The 24,052-nt window shown below is 54.5% G+C and overlaps 1 protein-coding gene across 2 annotated transcripts in view; it reads right to left on the bottom strand.

The window, feature by feature from the left end:
* The window catches only part of mtor (mechanistic target of rapamycin kinase), a 98,979-nt gene that overhangs the window by 68,237 nt on the left and 6,690 nt on the right, over positions 1-24,052 (bottom strand). For both annotated transcript variants that reach the window (XM_035382202.1, XM_035382203.1), the window contains exons 5-13: positions 22,478-22,564; positions 20,716-20,883; positions 18,079-18,191; positions 16,311-16,473; positions 15,178-15,270; positions 13,326-13,472; positions 10,787-10,929; positions 9,581-9,743; positions 7,571-7,716 (exon numbers count right to left, since the gene is read on the bottom strand). In XM_035382202.1, the coding sequence (XP_035238093.1) occupies positions 7,571-7,716; positions 9,581-9,743; positions 10,787-10,929; positions 13,326-13,472; positions 15,178-15,270; positions 16,311-16,473; positions 18,079-18,191; positions 20,716-20,883; positions 22,478-22,564 (1,223 nt within the window). The remainder of the gene's footprint in view (positions 1-7,570; positions 7,717-9,580; positions 9,744-10,786; positions 10,930-13,325; positions 13,473-15,177; positions 15,271-16,310; positions 16,474-18,078; positions 18,192-20,715; positions 20,884-22,477; positions 22,565-24,052) is intronic.

Raw genomic sequence — 24,052 nt, forward strand, 5'->3', positions numbered from 1 at the left:
GTCGGTGAATTTTGGGATGCACCAGCCACTGTGGCCAGTGGACGAAAAGGTACGCCCATGGCGGCAGAAAACTAAGAGAGAAAAGAAGCAGCCCCAGACTGGGAGCTTTAAAACTGAGTCAGATCTCAAAAGAGAGAGAGGACAGGAAGGTGAGCAGCAATGAGCGCACAATGACACAATCAAACCCCCCCACACCCCCACCAAAAAGGAAAGAGGAAGCGTCTTCCTCACCGGTCAGAGCGAGCATTCCCAGTCCTCACCCACATGAGAGGGGTCTCAAAGGAATGCCCAGACGTCCTGAGACCATTCTGAGGGTGAACGTCAGGAGACACCGGGAACGTGACAAATTCCGAGGGTGATAATGAGCGACCGGACCGAGGCGAGCGGTCCCTGAGCGGTCCCTGACCGTCTGCCGCCCGGCTGCCGACGAGCTCCCGACCGGGTCATCAGCGCAGTCACGCCAGGGCGAGGGGGTCCGACCGCAGCCCCCGGAACACCACCGCGGCCTCCCAGGGGCTTGTGGGTAAGAGGAACTTCCTGCGCCTTCATGGCCGATTCGCCGGGCCTTCTCAGATCCGCGAATTACGAAGCCCAATCAGAGACTTAATTAGAAGAAATACCTGACAGTTCGCCCCGGCGTGACCGCACACAGCGAACGACTAACGCCGAGAGGTCTGAGCTTCCTAAATAAGAAGCTGATCAGGGACGCGACTGAACCAACCGAGAATCTGGAGAGTCTTAATGCGACCCTCTTAATTACCCGTTTCAGACGAATCTAACCAGATGAACCACGCGGCTGTGACATTCAGCCCAAATTAGTGAGCGAGGTTCTTTTCCCCCGGTTTTAAAAGGAGCGCCCTCAGAGATGAAAGCCGCCTCACGGCACGCACAGTCAGGCTAACGGCCTTTGGGTGGGATCGCGTCAGAAAGCGTGAAAAAACCCACATGAGAAAAGGCAGGGCTGCAGCCGTGGAAACGGGCCGTGTTGGGTGAGTGACAGACCGCACAGCCTCAGTGGCCTGTAAGGCTTCGGGCGGGCGGGGCCCGGTTATTTCTGCCCGTTTGATTGGCAGAGCCTCGCGCCGCACCTGTAGGCCCGAGGCGGCACAATCACAAGGCTTAGGGGTGCATTAGAGCACAGCTAAACACGCCCCCTTTTACAGCTCATTACATCAGCATTCAGCAGACTGCCTCATCCCCCAGAGGCTTACACAAGCGCCCGCAGGAAGCCTTAACCAATCAGAGAGCCGACGGCGGGTGGCGGGGGAGAGCCGGTGGGGGCGGTTAATAGACGGGCTGAGCCCAGGACACCGAGGTTAAGTGCCACAGCAGGTGCGGGAGGGAGACTGACAATGCAGCGGGGTAAGAAGCGTGTGCTATTCTTAACAGTCTGGTAGTGCTGATGAAGCTGAAGAGCACATCTTCTCTGAGTCTGCACATGGGCCTGATTGTAGCAGTGTTTAGGGTGGGGGGTGGGGGGTGGGGGGTTGGTGGCGGTGTGTGAGAGTGACGCTTATGGTGGGGGGGGGTTAAGGGGTGTGTAGGGTGGGGGGGTGGGTTGGAGGGAGGCTTAGGGTGGGGGGGGGCAGGGGGAGAGGGTGCTTAGTGTGGGGGGGTGGGTGGGGTGAGAGGGTTCTTAGGGTGGTGGGGGGGTGAGAGGGGTGCTTAGAGTGGGGGGCATGTGGAGGCACTGGACACTAGAGAACAGAAAATCCCAAAGCAAAATAAAGCGGTAATCTGGGCTTGGCTTGACTGGGCCCACACAAAAGAGCGAGCGGGGGCTCAGGGGCGGGGCAGCAGGTGTCTGGCATTAGTCCCACCGCCGGGGGACCCGGACCAGACTCCGCCCCTCACAAACGCGCAGAGAGAGAGAGAGAGAGAGAGAGAGAGAGAGGGAGAGAGAGAGAGAGAGAGGGGCTTTGGGTACCTGTCAGGCGGAACAAGGGAATCCGCGTTCTGGGGCGAAGCTTTCACACACACAGAGAGGGGGGGGGGGGGCTTTAGAGCGACTGCATGTCACAGAGGTCGGAGGTCACCTCACGCCGGTCCACAGGGGGCCCGCAGGCCTCAGATCTGCCCCATTAGCACAACAATGAGGACACACACCGGGGCAGATGGAGCCGCCGGGGGGGGCCTGAGCGCCCCTCAGTAAGCCCCCATTCCCCCCCTCCCCCCCCCCCCCGGCCCCGCCCCGCTCCCTCCGGCTTTTCCCTTTGGCATGTGTCATAAGCTGGTATGTGATCCTAAACTGTTTAACTGAATAAACAGAACGGGTTTATTCTCTTAAACTGTGGTTGTCTCTATTCGTTCTTCAAGGTCCTCGGTATCACCCTACCGTGGAAACAGAATGGAGAACCTGGGCCTCACGCTCCACATCTCTCAGTATCACTGATGGATCTTAGCCACACACACACACACACACACACACACACTCTGTTCTCAGGATCAGTGCTTCCTAAACTATGAGTCGTGAGTGTATGAGTTGGGTCCTGGAATGTCGCTTAGTACGCCTCTCACCCGCCCCCACACCCCCTCCCCCTACCCCCTCCCCCCACCCTTTGTACGTCGCTTTGGATAAAAAGCGTCTGCTAAATAAATGTAATGTAATGTAATGGAATGGGTCTGTCGTCCATTAAGCTACGCTAGCATGCGTATTAGACGGGCCTGGGAAAGGAACCAAATTTCTAAGTTTTTGATAAATTTCTGATATTAAAAAGTTTAGGATCCAACGCTCAAGATGAACACTGTAGCCTGTAACGGCTGAAAGAGGAAGGAAAGTAGAGAACGAAGAGAAGAAAGAAAGACTGAAAGAATAAACGTGTGCCGGCTGCACTGCATGATGCTCTCTCTCTCTCTCTCTCTCTCTCTCTCTCCGGGTTCAGCCGGCCAGGTGCGGCTTCACCTCACAGCGAGGGAACCCGCACGAGCGAGCGAAACGACGCGCGGGCTAGCGCTAGCGCTAGCGCTGCACGAGCCACCGTCACACGCCATCGGTACAGCCCGCCCGCTACCGCCGGAGCTAAGGGGAACCACCTGGGCGCTCTCGCCCCAGAAACATCCATCTCTCCCCCGAGGAGTCACAGCGGCGGGAGAAACGAAAACACGCTCGCACTTCAAAGGGCTGGCCCCGCCCCAGGGCCCCCGCCGGCCAGACCGGCGCGCCCACACCAGACTTCTGGGTAAAAAAAAAAAAAAAAAAAAAAAACCTGCCCCCTGCCCCATACCCCCCACCACCCCCCCTCCCCCCAACATACCGGAGCGCATTCTCATTTCCCAGCGCTGCCGACCAGGCCGGTATTTTAGGGAAGCATCTGAGCCAGGAAGGGGCGGGACCCTCGGCGTTTGACGGACAGGAGTAAAACCACAGAAGCAGGACGTGCTGAGCGAGCTTCAGACGGTAAACGAAGCATTTCACAACCTGCTATGACACAACGACGGGGTTCTCCCTTTCACACGTGCTGAGCACCGAAAAAATCCAACCATTAAAAGTCCTAATAAAACTACTGCAAAAAAAAAAGAAAAAAAGAATTACTCCATAAAAAAAGAATTACAGACAATGGGCACAGGGAAGCTTAAATTGTGGTTTAACGACACTGGGTGAGAATTCTTTCCTGTTGCTGCAGGCCCAACAATTTCTGCAATCTTTCATCAAATGATAAAAAGTCCCTGGTATTCTGGTGTCCTGTGGTGGTGTTATTTCTGCAGCGGGGAAAGAGCGGAGGATTTAAATTTATAAGCCGTTCGGTAATCTCTGCAATCGACCCTCTCTGTCTGCAGGCGTCGCCCGGTCCAAATTCAACACGCGGTGGCCAAACCACGCGGTCTGCTCCCGTCATCAGCACCGTCCCGCTCCAGTGCCAGCGCGCGGGGAACAATGGCGGGACGGCCCGGACCGGGCGAGCGCACGTTTTGGGCTCCTCACCGACCCGCCCCACTCACGAACAACTCCGTGTCAAATCCAGCGCCCTCCACACAGGACGCTCTACTGGTGAGGGCCTCACATTCACATTCACCCCAGTCTTCACATCATGAGGTTCCAGCGTCAATAAAACACAATCGCACGCACCCACAGCTTCTGCCACTTTTCAAAAACAAAAAAAACTATTTACCGCTTCTCATACGCTAGTTTAACATCTGGAACATCTGGTCAAGTAAGGAACCACTGTGTGTAAAATATGGCACCCTCCTAAAAAAAACTTTTCAGCGCTGAATCAACCTTTATTTTCCAAGACGTTGTTTCAATGGACCGTGAAAAAACAATAAAATCCAAGATGGCTACCAAAAGCCCAAAAAACAAGCCAATATTTCATACTGTATTCCAAGAAAAACAGTCCAGTCATTTTACTGAAGTGGCACCTTGACAAGACTACCAGGTCATAAATACAGAACAGAAATTCAGAAAGGGTGCTATATAATGTCAAATCTACTGTTTCACATACAGTCTAAATCGGATATGACATTTAATTGTCATTAAATTGTCACTAATTAATTCCCATTGGATTAATCATATTATTCTTAATGCACATACACTAGTAATGCCTCAGATTCAATGCCCTATATTCAAGTGGTGTTGGATTAAGTCTACCACAACATATAGCTGCATGTCTTTAAACAAAGCTAGACTTGTATAACTGAATAACTGTACACAGTTCCTCAAAGGCTTCTTTTCCTATACCTCACAAAATCGTGCTTTTCACACTTCTCAAATTTCCCAAAATTTCACCAAAATTGCCCTCGCCAAAAGCCTAAACTCCCGACCACAGACAGCAACTGAAAAACCAAAAAAAGTTCTGGCAACAAAGGTGGAGGAAAACAAACACAAAAAATTTTGGCAGGACAATATATGTATAGTCATGCGCTCTTAATAGGTGAGATTCTGATCATACTTGCGGCAGTTTGAAAATCACACCCCCGCCCCCCCCCCCCCCAATTACGGCAGGCCCAAGCCAGCCGCCTGTGCCTCACTCTCCAGAGCGGGGGCTTTTAAAAGGAAGCCCCGCGGAGGGGAGAACCAGATGGGCCGACTGGCTTCCATTTAAGGGGACGGAGAAATTAAAAACAGGCCCGGGCTGGGGTGGTGGGTGTATGGGGGGGGGGGGGGGGGGGGGGGGGGGGGGGGGGGGAGTCCAGACTCACTGCGGATGAAAGGGGGCGAGCAACCAAAATCAAAAAGCCTGGAAAATATATCACTTTATACCGCCATAAAATATAAGGATGGAGAAATATAAAGAGAGGACGTCGGGGGGTAGACAGGAGCCTGTGCCAAAAAAAACGCTGTCCGATTACCTCATGGTGCTCATGTAGCCGATCTTACGCGGTAAAAAAAGAAAACAAAAAAAAAACAGAAAGAAATGGTGGTTTCGCGCGGCTTAAGAAAGATGAGGGGGGGCTCTTTGAAAAGCTCTAGATGGAAGCCGGGTTTTCCTTGTCTAAGCCACGAACATCGAGCTCATATTGTAAGGCGGTGGGTTCATATGAATTCACCTAAAAACTGAAAAGCACAGAAAGAAAATGGCCGCTCCCTACCTGTGGAGACCACTCTTTTCTACGGTAGTACTTCAGACACAGAGAGGCTCACTGAATACGTGAGTAACACCTAGCTTCCCATTATTTTTAATTCACGCTTTTGAGGTTTTTTTCTGACAGGTCTCATCGTACCTGATTGCGTACAATGCCGGTGATTACAGGCTGTGAGAAGTCATTAAAGTCATTCGACGCGGTAGAAATGGCCACTTAACGCATAAATGCTGCATTAATGGCGGCAGACCCTGAGGTCAACGTCAGAAAACAGGCGTCAGCCCTGTAAGGAGGGCGGAGCTTGGCTTCGGGCACACTTGGCATCAATTCGACTTGTCTTCAGGTGAACAGCTCTCCCAACAAAAGTGAAGGAAGAGGCACACACTGTTCCTCATTAGAGAACACACCCAGGGAGAACTGACTTTGCAAGACCTGGGGCCTCCATTTAACGCCCGAGTCTTTCTCAAAGCTCTGAGCACAGGACAGGTCTGTATCGTACATAGTGATGTCACTGAACGAGGTTTCTACAGCGTATGTCCCTGTGGTGGGGGAGTGGGGAGGGGGGTAAATCAAAAAGAAGAATAATTTAAAAAGAAAGAGAAACAAAACAATTATCTGTTCCAGGCCCCGGGAACGCTGATCACACTGGAGGCCATTTTCCATTTGCAGAGACATTAGGGATTAGAGACCCAGGCCATGGGCTGGGAACTACAGCACGGAGGAACAGGATGAGAATCCATCACCTGTGCAGGTGAGTGTCATAAACAGACCCACCGCTGCAGTGTGAACCACACACTCCTGACCTTACCTCAATACCATCTGGACAGACTGGGAAGGGCGATGGTGCAAAAATGTTAAAAATAAATAAATAAATAAATGGATCCCGTCTCCCAGCATGTGAAATGAACTGTGTTTTTTATGCTATGCTGGACCTCACTGGTACGGTTATCAGATGAGGGGCTCGTGGAGACCTGTAGACCATGAGCTCCAGAGCAGCAGTTCTGATGCGTCAAATACATATGCACACACACACCCACACACACACACACACACACACACTCACACACACACACACACACACACACGTACGCATACACACACACACACACACACACACACACACACACACACACACGTACGCATACACACACACACCCACACACACACACACACACACACACACATACGCACGCACGCACGCACACTCACACGCACACTCACACACACACACACACACACACACACACACACACACACACACACACGTACGCATACGCACACTACGCGAGTGCCGGTAACCTTGTGAGTAAGAGCCTAATCGGCAGCATGTGAAAGTGTTCAGATTCCCGCACGCGGCAGCTACGTAAGCCAGTTTCCGATAGTTTCCACACCTCTGCCGTGTGACCCAACGCAGTTTGGGCGGCTCCCAAACGTCCGGCGCTCGTCACAGCGAAACCGCGAGCGGCGTTCCGAGCAGACGCTCCGGCGAAGGACAGGAAACGCAGACCCGAGGCGCGGGGGCGGCGTCCAGCGAACGCATCTGCTGGCCCGCCCGCCCGCGCAGTAAACGCGGCAGCAGAGAGGGAGCTGGCAGGCTGGGGGGAGCGGGGAGGGAGCCGGCAGGCTGGGGGGAGCGGGGAGGGAGGCGGCCGAGGAGCGTGACTCAGAGCGGAGCGCTCGCCGGCCCCACGCCGAACGCGTTCCCGCTCATCGCCGAACGCGTTCCCGCTCATCACCAAACACATTCCCGCTCATCACCAAACACGTTCCCACTCATCGCCAAACACATTCCCGCTCGCTGCGATACCAAATTCAGAGGTACCAAAGTGTTCTAAAGCAGGGGTGTTCAATCTTTTTGGAAAGAGGGTCGCTTTTTCTTAATTAACTACTCAACTAATTTTTAATCGTGGTCTGGCTCAGTTCAGGAAACAGACAGAGAGGCGGACGCTCCACCACGTTTGAACTCCTCCCCCAAATGCAACCCACAAGCCCCTGCCCCGCCCCCTCCCAGCCCCCTCCCAGCCTCCACCCCCCTCCCAGCCCCCACCCTTACCTGATGAGCGCCTCCAGGATCAGGGGCGACGGGCCCTTCTGGAACTCCAGCTCCTTGTAGTGCAGCGCCTTGGCGTAGGCGCGGCACTTCGCCGCCCGTTCCCCTAGCAACACGATGCCGTTGTCGTCCCGCAGAGGAAGCGGGCCCTGGGGGTCGGGGGAGGGGGGGAGGGGTGGATGGGGGGGGGAATAATAAACTTTTATTTTTCTTCAGCTCCACACAGTTTTTCCACGACAGCACAATTAGCCGCCTAGCTCGTTAGCTCCACGCACGCGGGCGGCCGCGACCCCGCCGCTGCTTTTCCTGGAAGGCGCCCGAGCGCTTTGAAGCTGTCCTCCGCACACAAACAAAAGCTCCTTGTTTCCTCCCTGACGCTCCGCGGCTCACAGGGTGTGTGTGTGTGTGTGTGTGTGTGTGTGCGTGTGTGTGCGTGTGTGTGTGTGCGGTGTGTGTGTGTGTGTGTGTGTGTGTGTGTGTGCGTGTGTGTGTGCGGTGTGTGTGTGTGTGTGCGGTGTGTGTGTGTGTGTGTGTGTGTGTGTCTGTGTGTGTGTGTGTGTGTGTGTGTGTGCGGTGTGTGTGTGTGTGTGCGGTGTGTGTGTGTGTGTGTGTGTGTGTGTGTGCGTGTGCGTGTGCGTGTGCGTGTGCGTGTGCGTGTGCGTGTGCGTGTGTGTGTGCGTGCGTGCGTGCGTGTGTGTTATTAAAACGTCAGTCTCCGCGGGACCGGCCCGTGCTTGACGAGGAGCGCGCCGTACCCCCTCCGCGCCAGAGGAATGCTGGGTACGCACAAATCAAAAAGCGGCCTCGTGCAATTTCCCCTGCGAAACGCCGCCAAAAAGGATTTGCGGTCGGGGGGGTTTGAGTGACAGCCGCGGGTTAGCGAGAGGCGTGGCCGCGCCCTCGAAGACGAAACGCGTCGCCGTCAGCGGGCCAGTCATTACTCATCCCGGCGCATCCATCATTCGCCGTTTTATTTTTATTTATTTTCTTGGCGGCGGCGGATTGATATTTTAAAAAATCGACCCGTTCCTCTGCGCCGTTAAGCTCTTTCGCAGGCCTGCTTAAGTGATACTGCAGCCTGAGCGGAGGGACGGGTGTTGGATATCTCTCACAGCAGTGGGATACGGTTTCAGAGAGACTCAGGAGGAGAGAGACGCAGAGCTGCTCTCCAAAGCTCCTCAAGTCGTTACAGGAACTTCAGAAAGGCCCGGGTGCTTAGGGAGCAGCCCCATGCTGCAATTATTACAGCACAGAGGGAGCCACACCGGGGCTGGGGTGTGTGTGTGTGTGTGTGTGTGTGTGTGTGTGAACTCAAGGAGGCTTTAAAGCAGGCAGGAGGCACCTGCGGCTAGAGGTAGCACCTTCCCTGCAGGTCACTGTGAAACACACACATCCTGCTGCTCTGTTTGTTTTTCTGAGCACTAACGCAGGGAAGTCGGCTGCTATTAAGATCACACTGGGATCTGCTGAGAGGCTCACAGCTCTACACAGAGCTGCAGCTGCTACCGCAGACGCAGCATGAAAAGGCATCAGGAAAACGGTCGCAGGAGCACTGCTCCCTGTCACTGCGTGCGAAATGCAGTGTGTGTGTGCATTTGTGTGTGAGCACGTGTGTGTGAGCGTGCGTACGTGTGTGTGCATGCGTGCGAGTAGGTGTGACAAAAGGAGGGGTGTGTGCGGGAGAAGGTTGAAAGAGAGAGATTAAGAGAGAGACAGAGAGAGAGGTTAAGACAGGGTGAAAGGTTGAGAGAGAGAAAGACAGAGAGAATAACAGACAGAGTGACAAAGACAAAGAGAGATAGAGAGACAGACAGTCAGGGAGAGAGAGAGACAGAGACAGAGAGAAAGAGAGATAGAGAGACAGACAGAGAGAGAGAGAGAGAGACAGAGACAGAGAGAGAGAGAGAGAGAGAGAGAGATAGAGACAGAGAGAAAGAGAGATAGAGAGACAGACAGAGACAGACAGAGAGAAACAGAGACAGACAGACAGAGAGAGAGGCTGAGCTCGGCCACCTTGTCGCTGTGCTCCATGAACTCGGCCAGGTTGAGCAGCGTCTGGGTGACCTCGGCGATGTCCTGCGAGGTGAGCGCCAGCTCGATGCTGTGGATCAGCTCGTCCTGCTGATCCTCGCTCAGCTCCGACCAGCACGACAGGAAGGCCGCGTTGAACAGGTCCCTGAAACGCACCAGCGTGGGAGGGGGGCGTGGTGGGAGGGGGGAGAGGGGTGTATGTGGTCACCCAGCTCACCCACTCAAATTAAAACCACAAAAAAAAAACAACTGGAGCTTTCAAAGCCCAGTTACTGAAATTGATGGTGCGTGAGATTACCCTGAACCCTAAATCAACTGCCATTCTGACCCCACGGCGGTCTGCTCAGCGCACGGGTGTGCAGGTGAGTGGGGGGGGGGGGGGGGGGGATTGGAGTCATATGTGCCGGGGGCCACGTGGGGCTCAGGTGGGAGAGGGTGTGTGAGAGCCCACCGCTCTGAACGGTGAGGGAATGTCTGCCGGCCCAGAATCCACAGGGAGACCGAAAAAAACAACCGCCCCTGAACGACTCCGCCACTCTGAGTTCAAAGAGTCGCCAAAACGCACAGTTATGCCCGCCATTATACGAGCCAATTATCTTTAGCGTAGCTCACGCTGCAATACACACACCGATCCAGCAGCTCTGCAGAACCGCTTGGGGACAGGACCCAAGTCATGGGAACGGGAACTAGTGTGGCCGAATTCCTGGACCACCTGCTGGTGATCTAGGCGTCTATGATCAGAGAACGGACCCTGCACCCAGGGCATTCTGGGTAAAGCCCCTTCCAGTCAGGCCGCTAATAAACATGTGGATGTAATTTTGAGCGGGCTCCTAGCAGGCCAGACCCAGCGCGTTTCTGCGATCGCGCTCAGACACGAGCTTCAAACGGGTCTGGCGGCTCACATCCTCCCTTCCCCTTTCCCCCGGGTCAATAAAAAACGTTTTGACAAATAAGCTTGTGTTACCCCGGCAACCGTTCCGTTCAGAGATGCTGTCGTTAAAAATCAAGAACCGTAGCGATAAAGCGGCCCCGGTTCACAGCGCCTCCAGGACTGTGAAGGACCTGCCAGGACGGGTTACCGGATCCTTCCGGCTGACGCACCGCGGCGGTGTGGAGCGGAGCGGGGCTGGGGGGAGCGGAGCGGGGGGAGGGGGGCGGGGCCGAGGGGTTTTTGACGGGCGGGCTTACCTGGCCAATGGGATGTAGGTCTGGGCGAGGGACCAGCAGGAGCGCAGGGCGGGGGAAGAGGACTCCTTCAGCAGCACCACGCTCAGGCGCCGCAGCCACTCCAGCCAGTCGTCCTTCGACACCTTCCTGGCCGCCCCCCAGGCCTGAGGGCCGAAAAAACAGGAGCGGTCACGCGAGGCCTCCCCCCCACCGCCCTCCCCGCCCCCCGGTCTGAGGAGCGGAGGCGATAAACAGAGGAGAGCAGGAGCGGAGGAGTGAAGGAGGAGGAGGGAACTCTGGTCCTACGGTACAGGGGCACCTGGAAGCTCTCCATGCGCCAGGGCCATTAAGGCTCAGAGGAGCCGCACAGCCTCACACAGCCCGTCTGGAGCGACCGCACCCTCCCGGGAGAGGAGACCACACAACCAGGAACCGTACGGGCAGGACCGTGACCACAACAAAGGAAGGAGGAACAGGAGGCGAGGGAGGAGGAGGAGGAGGAGGAGGCGAGGGGGGAGGAGGAGGAGGAGGAGGAGGCAGAGGCGAGGGAGGAGGAGGAGGAGGAGGCGAGGGGGGAGGAGGAGGAGGAGGCGAAGGAGGAGGAGGCGAGGGGGGAGGAGGAGGAGGAGGAGGAGGAGGCGGGGGGGGAGGAGGAGGTGTAGGAGGAGGAGGTGGAGAAAGCAGAGGTACAGTGGGAAGGGGCAGGGGAGGGTAGACAGTACTCAGAGTGCAGACCCCTTTCGGGCCCTCTGAGTGCCCTCCTAAACAGGCGGGGCAGCGTGCCCGGGCACACAGTGTTCCCCACAGACGGGCCCCGCCACTCAAACACATTTCGGAGGCTCTGGGTCCTCCCAGGCTTTAACACTAACACTAACAAGGCCCAGCCAGACGCAACACACAACCGCCAATAAACTCCCCACCTGAAACACGCGCGTCCCTCACACCCACCTCAAGACCTCCACACGTTTCCAGCTCCGCCGCCTCGCCAGCGTTTCCCCACACTTCCCCGCCAGAGCAAATAAAAACCAGCGGCTAATTATTTAGCATTCCTGAGTTCACACGCCGGACAGCGCGTGCAGGACGCTTTGCAAACAGGCGGCTTTTTCCGAGCGTAAGATCCGTCCAAAAATACCAAACAGCGTTTAAACAGATTTAATCGCTTTTTCAAAGGTCATGAAAACTACACATGGAGCACATTAGCACCTCTAATGTACATGCTTATGGATAAACATATATGATCTACTCAATCCCGACCCATTTACACGCACTGTACTAATCTCCATTAATCTTCACTTAACTTTGCTTTACATTAAGGGACCATTTCCTCATGCCAGTAGCTGCATACATAGGGGAATGCTGCTTGTTTTAATTCACTTTTAAGAATTAAACTTTTAAATATTACAAAAGCCATACTGATTAGATAATTTTTGTTCAATTCAGTAACTTTCTTCACCTGCAACATTTCAATTTCAAGACCGTTTTATTGGGTAGTTCTGTACAGCGTAGCAGAATGTGAATTGGTGAACATAAAGGCTGCCCTTGTTTTTTTGGTTTGTTTTTTTGGGGTTGGGGGGGGGTTGTGAGGGCGGGTTTGTTTACCCTACACACACCACATCCCCACAGGTGATCCTCTCAGGGCTCAGAGCTCAGGCTTTTGTGAGCTCAAAGCCGCATCACAACCAGGGCAGATCTCCTGGGGGAAACCACGCCCTCCCACGCTGGCCCTCACGCTAAGCCCGAAAACACACGGCGGGCCGCGGTGATGACAGGGACGAGGGCCGCAGGTGGTGCAGAGGGCGGGGCCCCGGGGGGCCCCGGGTCACCGGCCCTCAGACGAGGGCTTAGCCCCTGATGATGCCCTGTGGCCCTTTAAACAATGCGTGCCGGGGACCCAGATAAAGACACCTGCGCAAGAAATGCAAAACAACGAGGGACACTGGCAATCACCTCCAGAGACAAGCCCTGACTGGAGCAGGGGCTCGCAGCTTTAAGCATCACTGCATTACTATGTGGGCAAAATCTGTTGCTCTGAAGCAGAGCTGCGCAGAGCTGGGTAACTCTGGCCTGCAAGTCTAACCATCACTCGCTCTCTCACGCACTCACGCAGGCATACTTACACTTAGGCACGTACCCGCACACAAACACACACACACACTCTCATGCACACACACAGTTACATACAGGCAGGCACACACACACACACGCACACACACACACACACACACACACACAAAACGGCCGAGCAGATCTGTGCCCCTCAGACTGCAGGTAAAAGACAGGCCTACGGAAGTCGAATGGTCTGCTCTCTGTTCCTATCACTGGGTATTTCTATTGTTTTTTTTTTGTGTTTTACGGTTGCCACGGTTACGGCTGAGCTGCCGTCCTCTTCAGGGCGTGAGGCTCCGCGGTCCTGCTTTTATCTCAGCCAACGGTCCGTCCGACGGCCCGCACTGGGGAACGGGGGCTTTTACTGAGCTGACGTGCGGTGGGGGGGGGAGTGGGGACAAGGGGGGGGACGGGGGGTTTGGGGGTTAGGGGGGGACGGGGGGTGGGGTCAGACCTTCTGCAGTGCCGAGGTGCTGACGTGCAGCTTCTTCATGGGCCCGGACTCCACCGGCCCGCTGACCAGCGCGTCGCCCTGGTTACCGCGCAGGTGCCGGTGCTGGAAGATCAGGGGGTCCTCCTCCTCCTCTGCCAGTGTGTACCCCTGAGAGAGAGACGCACCACAGCAGTGAGACACCCCACATACACACACACACACACACACACACACACACACACACACACACACAGTCACACACACACACACACACACACACACACACACACACAGTCACACACACACACACACACACAGTCACACACACACACACAGTCACACACACAGTCACACACACATACACACACACATACACACACACAGTATCACACACACACAGTATCACATACACACACAGTATCACACACACACACACACACAGTCACACATACACACACACACAGTCACACACACACACAGTATCACACACACACACACACACACAGTCACACACACACACACACACACACACACACAGTATCACATACACACACACACAGTCACACACACACACACACAGTATCACATACACACACACACACACACACACACACAGTACCACACACAGTACCACATACAGACATACACACACACAGTCACACACACACACACACACACGCACAGTATCACATACAGACATGCACACACACGCAGTCGCACACAGACACACACACAGCCATGCACATCCACACACAGTCACACATACACAATCACATACCCACACATACCCTACATAACATCACAGTGACACACAGTCAAACATATTCAGGGTCAACTGGATGCACAGCCTCCAAACACACACACACAGATGGAAAAACACACACACTGTCCTTCATCAATGGCCTTTCAGTTACAAAGGCAAAACAAATGTGTTTTGGTTCTTTTGTGTTAAATTCGCCATGGAGATGGGTGGGTGTGCCGGCCTCTGTGAGGGACTTCCTGTAAACACAGATAGGGCTGCACTCCGGCGACTTAAAGTCAACAGGAAGTACTGTGTGTGTGTGGCAGACCGAGGGCCTGACGGTCTCCTCATGAAAGGAGGGCGCGTGTCAGCACAGGAAGTGCCCGGCTCGACGGCAGGAAGTGGAATCTCGCACCTGCACACAACGGGGCCGATTGTTACAACCGACGTCACCCCCAACCCGTTTTATCTGGGTCCCATCTGGTGACCTCACTCTTTTTTTCTCCATTTATTTATTGTTCTGTTGAATCTGATGCACGTGGGCGTGTGGGCTGGATCCTCATCTGGGCCCGGGACAGGCCGAATGGTGGGCGTGTGAGGGCTGGGTCCTCATCTGGGCCCGGGACAGGCCGAACGGTGGGCGTGTGAGGGCTGGATCCTCATCTGGGCCCGGGACAGGCCGAATGGTGGGCGTGTGAGGGCAGGATCCTCATCTGGGCCCGGGACAGGCCGAATGGTGGGCGTGTGAGGGCAGGATCCTCATCTGGGCCCGGGACAGGCCGAACGGGCGGCACCGGCCCCGCAAACGAGCTGCAGAGCGGGGCCGTCATCGAACCCGAGCGGCCCGCTCACCCTGAGGAGCGCTGCCGGTTTGGCCCACGTGTTCGTGCTTCATGAGCTGCTGGCTCCGCCCCGCCATCCATTTAAAGGCGGGACAATCATTTTTTCAGTTTTCTCAGTTTTCTAAACTGGCCCAAATCGGGTTTTTCAGTTTTTTAACTCCCTCTGAAATGATCCACCCTCATGTACAAGTGTGACAGAGCGCAAAGACTTTGTAAAGAGAATGAAGACTGACTTTGGGCGGGGCGGGCGGGGGGGGGGGTTCGGGGGAGGGACGGCGGACTGGCTGACCTTGACGATGCGACAGATGAGGACGTCGTAGCGCTGGTGGTTCACCCTGTGCTTCAGCATCACTTTGTTCACCATGGGGATGAAGATCTGGTACTGAGAAACACATGCAGAAAAGCACCACTTATACACCATGGGGATGGAGATCTGGTACTGAGAAACACACGCAGAAAAGCACCACTTATACACCATGGGGATGGAGATCTGGTACTGAGAAACAGGCATTAAAAGCACCACTTTTACAGCCTCCATTGATTTCCAGCTGTTTTACGCACATCTGCGTGTTCCTACGTGTTCCTGCGTGCGTGTGTGTGAGACACTTTTACAAGGACTGCCAGAAACTGCTTTCATGTGGTAGAGCTGAGCTGTAAAAGCACACAGGCACCGAAGCATATCTGCCTGTACAAATGAGCAGCCCAGCCAATCAGAGCCCGGCCTGGGCTAATCAGCTCCACAGCCTGCTGGGTTTGGGGAGTGGCCTGATTCACCTGCCTCATCACCCGACTGGTGCTTTTTTATGACATCATTATACGGGCAGGTGTGAAGCAGGAGGCCAGCAGAGAGCAGGAAGCTTCACTGTGAGATGACCTCATCACCAGCTCCTCATTTTGGGGAGGAGACGCGAGCAGGCTCTGTGTTCCTGCCACGCTTAAAACGGGCAAACTGGTCCTGCCACCCTGGCTCCATGCTGGAGAACGACCCCGTGGTGGGAGGGGTTACTGGGGTGAGAGGAGTCACCAAGGTGGGGGATCTCACTAGGTTAGGAGAGCTTACTGGGTGACCAAATGGACCAGTGACCAAATTGGGGGGGGGGGCGGGTGACCAGGCTGGTAGGGGATCCTGGGGTGGGAGGTGTCACTGGGGAGGGAGGGGCTACCAGGGTGGGAGGGGTCATGCTGGTTGGTGGGAGGAGTCACTGGTTGTGGGGGGTCTCTGGGTGGGAGGAGTCACCAGGGTAGGTTGGGTCCCTGGGTGGGAGGAGTCACCAGGGTAGGTTGGGTCCCTGGGTGGGAGGAGTCACCAGGGTGGGTAGGGGTCTCTGGGTGGGAGAGTCACCAGGGTGTGTGGGTGGAGTCACCAGGGTGGGAGGAGTCACCAGGGTGTGTGGGAGGAGTCACCAGGGTGGGCGGGGTTACCTTCTTCCCCAGCTGGAAGACCAGAGAGGACAGGGTGTCCATGGAGGTGGTGCGCAGCTCGGGGGTCCCGTCCAGCGTGCGCACGATCGGGTGGATGATCCGCGAGGCGTAGTCTGTGAAGTCCAGAGACTCCGTCAGCCGGTCCAGCGTCTCCAAGGAAACCCTGCGGGGGTGGGGGGGGGGGGAACGAAAACAAAGAGAAACTCAGCTTCATGGTACACAGAGCACGGGAGGGGCAGGCCACGCTTGCGCAACTTTCCCTTCTTCACTTAGCGGATATTTTCGCATTAAAGCAGGTGTGAGCGCCTCCTGGGGTGCGACAGGGAAAATGGCCGCCGTCCAGCAGGGGTGTGAGGACGGGAACGGGCCGTCCCGCCAGCCCGCCACCTCATTACCGTCCCGTTTCAAAAGCCCATTTTTCCCATTTTCCCTTTTTACGATTTTTTATTTGTTTTTTTTTAAGGTGGAGCCCCACGCATGGAAATTACGTAACGCTTCTACAGGAAGTGCCTTCAGCACGGTGTTTTTGCCAGGGGGGCTGGCGTGACCAATCGGCTCTGGCGAAGCCGAGAGGCCTGGTCCCCTCGTTAGGAAACCCATCGCTCTGATCCTCCCCTGCAAAACCCGAGACTGGAGTCACCCTGGACCGGCCCTCTCGAACCCGCGCACGCCACCCCTCCCCCAACGCCGGACGGCCTGCCAGCGCTGCCTATTGAGAAGCGGCAGAACAATCTCAGGCCTGTCCCTGGCACCACATGCTCCTCCGCGCTGGTTGGCGTAGCGATGGACGCGTCTGTGGAATGACTTGTGTGGAATGAACGCAGTCATTCTGGAAGGGCCAACCCCACAAAATATGTGCAAACATTTTTATGACCCTGGTCAATTTTCTGAACCTGTTGAGTCACATGAGGACAAACGGAGCTCTTGTGCTGAGATTACGGCTGTGGCCTGTCACTTTCAAAACAACCCCACTCTCAAACTGGAGTTTGGTTCAGTTATTTAAATTGAGCAGAGGTACAGTACACACTGTACTCACATTAAAAAATAACAAACACTCTGACTAAAGTATATTTGGCGCGCAAAGACAACTCAGTCCACAGTTGTTATTATTCAAACCCCTGCATGCTGTAAACATGTCCACAGGGGGGCAGCAGGGAGCACTGTGAAGCATACGAAGCAACTTCAAATGAGTGAACAAATACAGATGGAAGGTAGCATGGTTGTCAGGGTCTTGCGCTACAGGACCATGTGTGTATACCTGTGTGTGTGTGTGTGTGTAAGTGTGTGTGTGTGTGTGTGCAAGCATGTGCGTGTGAGCGCTGGTAACCGTGTGCATACAGTACATGTGAGCCTGTGAGCGCATACACGTGTGTGTGTGCATGTGAGCATGTAAATGTGTGCATGTGAGCATGTAAATGTGTGCGTGCAGGTAAGCGTGTGCCTGTGTGAGTGAGTGTGTGTGTGTGTGTGTGTGAGTGTGTGTGCGTGTGTGTGTGTGTGTGTGTGTGTGTGAGTGTGTGAGTGTGTGTGTGTGTGTGTGTGTGTGTGTGTGTGTGTGTGTGTGTGTGAGTGTGTGAGTGTGTGTGTGTGTGTGTGAGTGTGTGTGTGTGTGTGTGTGTGTGTGTGTGAGTGTGTGAGTGTGTGTGTGTGTGTGTGAGTGTGTGTGTGTGTGTACGTGTGTGTGTGAGTGTGTGTGTGTGTGTACGTGTGTGTGTGTGTGTGTGTGTGAGTGTGTGAGTGTGTGTGTGTGTGTGCATTCTTTACTGACTTGCGGGCCTGCAGAGGCACGTCCGGAGCATCAAACAGCTTCACTATGGGGGGCAGCAGCAGGTGGAGGTAATCATCCAGGTTCGCACCAAACAGCTGAATCGCATTGAGGAGCTGAGGAGAAAAGGAGAGATGGAGACAGAGGGGAAGAGAGAAAGAGAGAGAGAGAGAGAACGAGAGAGAGGGAGAGAAGAAGAGACACGTGAGTGTCTTACACACATCACACACAGCAGGGATCCTCTCTCTCTCTATCTCTCTCTCTCTCTAATGAATCGCACAGGCGCTGTTCCACAGGGACCGCTGCCCTTGCCTTATATCGATGCGTTTTCGCTGAGAGCAGCACCTCCTGTTCCTGCCCTCCTTAACCGCCCCCCCCCCCCACCACTCCCCCCAGGAGTAACGGACACGGCCCAGCGATGCAGCTGCTCACCGCTCAGCCGCTCACACGTGAAGCCGAAACGCAGACGCAACTCTCCCCCCTGTATAAGCATCACCGGCACGTGTCGGTTTCGGAGGTCCTCTGCAGTGTGTGTGTGGGGGGGTGGGGGGTGGGGGGCTGGGTCTTCTTTTCCGTGCCGCACACAGGGCTGGAAGGCAGCTCAGCACTAACCCCACCCCCCCCACCCACCCAACCCCGCCCGACGTTGCGTTCAGAAATGCCCACGCGCCGCTCCAGCTCCGCGCCAGACCCCTCGTTTCGGTAGCGATAGCGACCCGGGCAGGAATTCATCACAGAGTCCAGAGCCTCACGCACCAGTTGAAACAGTCTACCCCCCGTCTGAGACGCCGGACAGAGGGGCTGAGTGGGTGGAGCCGGGCCGTCAGAGCTGGAGCTGGTCCCCGCGGCCCTGAGTGATAATCCCCACGCGCCCTGAGTGATATTCCCCCCGCGGCCCTGAGTGATAATCCCCCCGCGGCCCGGAGTGATATTCCCCCCGCGGCCCTGAGTGATAATCCCCCCGCGGCCCGGAGTGATAATCCCCACGCGGCCCGGAGTGATAATCCCCCCGCGGCCCGGAGTGATATTCCCCCCGCGGCCCTGAGTGATAATCCCCCCGAGCCGGGCGTCTCGTCAATCCTGACCGAGGAGCTGGAGAAAAACTCACCTTCTGACTGCTCTTTGAAGTTGGATTTTTTATTATTATTACTTTTTTTTTTTTTTTTTTTCCTTCCCCAAAGCACATTTTTGCCGAGGATCTCAAAACGCATGAAATGAGATTTGGTAGAAATATCTTCATCCGTCGGAAAACTGGGGAAAACATTGTCAAAAGCGCTCGTTTGAAAAATGAAACTTCAATTTGGCTTCATCTTTTAAAAAAATAAAGGAGAACGGTGTTTGCAGCTAAATCGATCGCCTCGCTGCGCATTTCCATCAATTAGACAGAAATGGCTCTGACCCTGCATTCCACACACACTACAAATGACCCTGTCATCAATAATGACGGGCTTTCCGGTTCAAAATCCATCACAGAAACTCCCAGCAGCCTCCACCTGTAAAGAAGGTGGGTGTGTGTGTGTGTCTGTCTGCGTTCACCACAGAAACTCCCAACCGGTTAAGAACTTTCAGCGAATTATTCCTTAGCTATCTCCCCTTACATGAATGTGCACTGCAAATCCCAGCAATCCATTCGTTAGTTTTTTGAGATATGTTCGGCCTGATGGTGGCGCTAAAGGGAAAGGTCAAGGGGTCACCAAAATCAATAGTTTTCTTCCTTGTGGGAACATTACTATGCACAGCAAATTTCATGCCAATCCAGCGATTACTTTTCCAGATGTGTCTGTCATAGACGGACAGACAGACGTCATTACATAACTTCCTTGGCGGAGGTATAAACAAGCTCTTTTCTTTTCGAGGTGAGGAGGTGAGTAATTCTCACACAAGTTGACCAGTTCTGCACCACAAGCATCAACTGTCCCTAGAGTTAGTCCATAAGGTTCCCAGACAGTGAGAACTGTCAAGACCTGTTTTCCAAGGTCACCTAAAATATTAGAAACCAAAGGAAAATAAAACAGTGGAAAAAAGCGGTAAACAAACTGAGAGGAACTTGTCCTTGGCATGTGGTCTGTTGACAGCCAATTAAAAAAAGGAGGGGGTCCTGTTTTCAGTTTCCACCTTTCTCACGAAAGGGCCTGCGTCATGGTGACGGAACCTGATGTCATTCAGAGCATTTCCACAACACAGAGCAGCAGACAGTAAACCCAAAGCCCACCCCCCCCCCCCCCGGCCCAGTCCCTGGCCAAGTACTGCTTTAATCACAACTGCAGCATTGAGCAGTATTTATGCCTGCTCAACTGCTCAACTGCTCACATGCTCTGGTGAGGGGAAGGGGGGGGGGGGGTGAAGGGGGGGGGGGCTGGAATATGCTGGCGGGACAGCACTGGGACGGTCCCAAAACGTCCCATGCTCTGACCCCGCAGAGCTGCGAGACACAACTGAGTACATCCTGACCCAGCGGAGCCAAGCGCTGACCCAACGGAGCCACACACTGACCCAGCAGAGCAGCGTACTGACCCAGAGGAGCCAGATGCTGACCCAGAAGAATGTACCGACCCAATGTAGTCGCATGCTAACCCAGCAGAGCCGGTCGCTGACCCAGCAGAACCACGCAGCGACCCAGCGGAGCGGCCCGTCCCTTACCTTGATGGTGACGCTGCGGCCGGTGCTGTTGTCGTGCATGAAGACGCGCAGCATGTGGGGGATGAGCTGGGGCAGGTACAGCTTGAACTCCCCCCCCAGCGCCACCACGATCTGCTCGATCAGCAGGATGATGGTGTTCTGCATGGGGTTGTTGGGCGTCCAGTACTCCTGGGGGGGGGGAGAGGGACGGGTCAGAGAACGGACGCAGCACACCAGCCCTCCCTGTGGGAGGCTGGACATACAGTATCCACACATTACATCATCACATTACATCACTACAAACCGCCTGGTCTCCTCGACCCCTGGGAGCCATGTGACACCGTCATCACTGTGTGTGTGCGGGTGTGTGCGTGTGTACATGTGTACGTGTGTGTGTGTGTCTGTGTGTGCGTGTGTGTGTGTGCGTGAGTGCGTGTGTGTGTGTGCGTGTGTGTGTGCGTGTGGGAGTGCGTGTGTGTGTGTGCATGTGTGCATGTGGGAGTGTGTGCGTGTGCGTGTGTACGCATGCATGTGTGTGTAGGGAAAGGGTAATAAAGTGCTTGGCGTCGAGTCACGATCGCGCCCGCAGCCTCCTGCTTCAGGCCCCATGAAGCCGTCCCCACCCTCATCCATCACCGTCCACGCGCCACACACACCCCGCCCAGCGCTTCGTTCACACACGCTGGCGGGGTCAACGTGAGCGATGGCGGCCGTAAGAACCTAAACCCTCCCGGAAGAGCTTCTCTAAGCCCTCAGACAGCCTGAGCACAGAGCAGATTTACACAAGGCGTGCGGCACTGAGGAGTGGCCTACAGGGGCTGGGGAGAAACTGCACGAGCTCATACTCATTTACACACAGTCAGCCCCACACTCATGTATCCCTATCCAGAGGCTGGCGCGCCCTGCAGCACTCTGGGTGATATGGGGCGTGCGGCTCACTGGGATGGCGCGTTCCTCCTCCGGCTCGCGGTGGGAGGGGCCAGTGACCCACATTTCCTCTCGGGCGTTAACCCGTCACCACGATCAAAGTCCGGAGCCCGACACGGGGGGGGGGGGGGGGGGGGGCGCGATCCGGAGCGAAGACCGGAGGGTTCTGGCCGCCGCAGCGGCGGGAGCAGACGCCGGGGGCGGGACAGGGCCGCTCAGACGCGCTGTAAAATCAGCGGCCCGCCCGCGCCGCGTCACGCCGCCCTCTCATTGGCCGAGCCCCTCGTCCTCTGCTTTCCCGCTCTGGGACCGGCGGGGACCGCAGAGGAGGGGAACCGCCAGCGCGGGGTTACGGGATGGATCACAGCGCCGAACGGGCCGCTCCCGCCCGCCGTCGGGGGACGTGGGCAGTAAACGCATCAGCAGAGAACGGGCCCTTTGTGCTTTCATCGCGTCTGAGTCCCCGAGCGTAAAATCCAGAGCGCGGGGAGCGAAAACGTCCAGATCTCTCCACTGCGTCTGTTTATTTTATTTCCCCTAGCGGGTTACTGCCAACAAGTCGCACTCAAATAAAACGTTTATTATTTTCCACGCGCCCTTCAGAAAGGCGTTTTTTCTTGAAACGGCGACTTGAATCCACACAACCGGGCACACGAGCTGGTAAAACGGCTTTTCACGAGTGACTGGATAGCTCAGGTTTTTACGAACGAACGAACGAACGAGACCGCCATCGCTGAGGTTCTGTCTGAGGATTACGAGACAGCGGAGGGTGTAAGAGAGGCCCGCGGCCCTGCACACACAGCTGCTGTCCAGCAGGGGGAGACAGGGAGGCGCGCGCGGGGGCACCAGCGCTCACTCTGATGAGGGTGAAGATGTCGTCCATGTAGGGGCGGATGTGGATCTTCACGAAGCACACCAGCATCCCCAGCTGCTGAAAGAGAAACTGGAGGGAGGGAGGGAGGGAGGGAGGGAGAGAGAGAGAGAGAGAGAGAGAGGGAGGGAGGGAGGGAGGGAGGGAGGGAGAGAGAGAGAGAGAGAGAGAGAGAGAGAGAGAGAGAGAGAGAGAGAGAGAGAGAGAGAGAGATTAAATCAAAACAGCCCGATTGCTCGCACAAAATTCAATCACGGCTGATATTGCTCCCTCAGACCTCTAAGCTCCATAGCTAATCCACACAGAACTCTGCCATTGTCAATTCCAACTCCAATTTCACACAATCAGACTGCTTTCCATGACCCGGGCACGAAAAGAACTGGAATGAACCTCTGGATGGCCCACATGTGCCAGGACTGAATTCTACCATTCCAAAAACTTTTTTTTTTAAATGCTCTGCCAATCTTTGTTGGACAAAAGGCGTTTCCAGAGGAAGTCTGCACAAACACACAAAAACACAAAGCAGTCCTTTCAACGCTAGAAATAGCTGTACAAAATAAGTAATTGTACCTTACTGAACCTGTGATTCAGCAGTTGTCTACGATCATGAAAATGCACTTCTTGTACGTCGCTTTGGATAAAAGCGTCTGCCAAATGAATGTAATGTAATGTAATGTAATGTCAACGTCAGCGCCGGGCTCTGTTTCCGCAGGGCCTGGGTATTCATGAAAGGTGGATGTCATACATACCTGCTGTAACTAGATTTGCTTTTCAAACCGCTCAAATATCGCACGCTGGAGTTTTCTTTTAATGAACCATTCTCAGAAATGAGGTTTATGCCATGTGTATTTTGTAGGATAATAATTACACAAAACAAATGGAATGTACGGGTTTAAACTTTAAATTGGAGAATATAACAGTTAGAGGGCACTTTAGATGACTTGGACTACGTTCTACCTTCTAAATATTGGAAAACACATTTATAAAATATCCTCTCTTAAGCATAAGCTCATTTTAACCATATTTTCTGAAATGACCAGTAATGAGTTTATTTTATTTATATAACCTGGGTCATTACAGGTCTTAAATTCAAAATGTTCACATAATGTGAAAGCAATTTCATATAATTGCCACCTAATGGGGTTTTACCTGATATTTTTTTCTGAGAAGTCATTATTTTCCATTCCAAAATCCCCATCACCAACAACAAGTTTTTGCATATGAGCTGTATGTCTACAGCATTAACATTTCCCGTGAGGGCCCACGTCAAACACAGGCAGCAGCAGACTACATTCAACCCTTCGAAGAGCAGGTTTTTTTTGGAATGTTTCTTCAAAATTCTATGTCAGTGCTCTAGAATTCCACTGTTGTTGTATCCTTGAGCAAAGTACTTGACCTGCACTGCTTCAGTATACATCCAGTATATATCCAGCTGCATAAAAGGATGCAAGTGCTGTGTAAAAAGTGCTCTAAGTTGCTCTGGTTAAGAGCGTCTGCTAAATGCCTGTAATGTAATGTAATGTAATGTACTTGAGACTCAAAGGGTTAACCAACAACAGC

Source organism: Anguilla anguilla, chromosome 11 (genome assembly GCF_013347855.1).
Source record: "Anguilla anguilla isolate fAngAng1 chromosome 11, fAngAng1.pri, whole genome shotgun sequence".
In the NCBI taxonomy this organism is placed as follows: domain Eukaryota; kingdom Metazoa; phylum Chordata; class Actinopteri; order Anguilliformes; family Anguillidae; genus Anguilla; species Anguilla anguilla.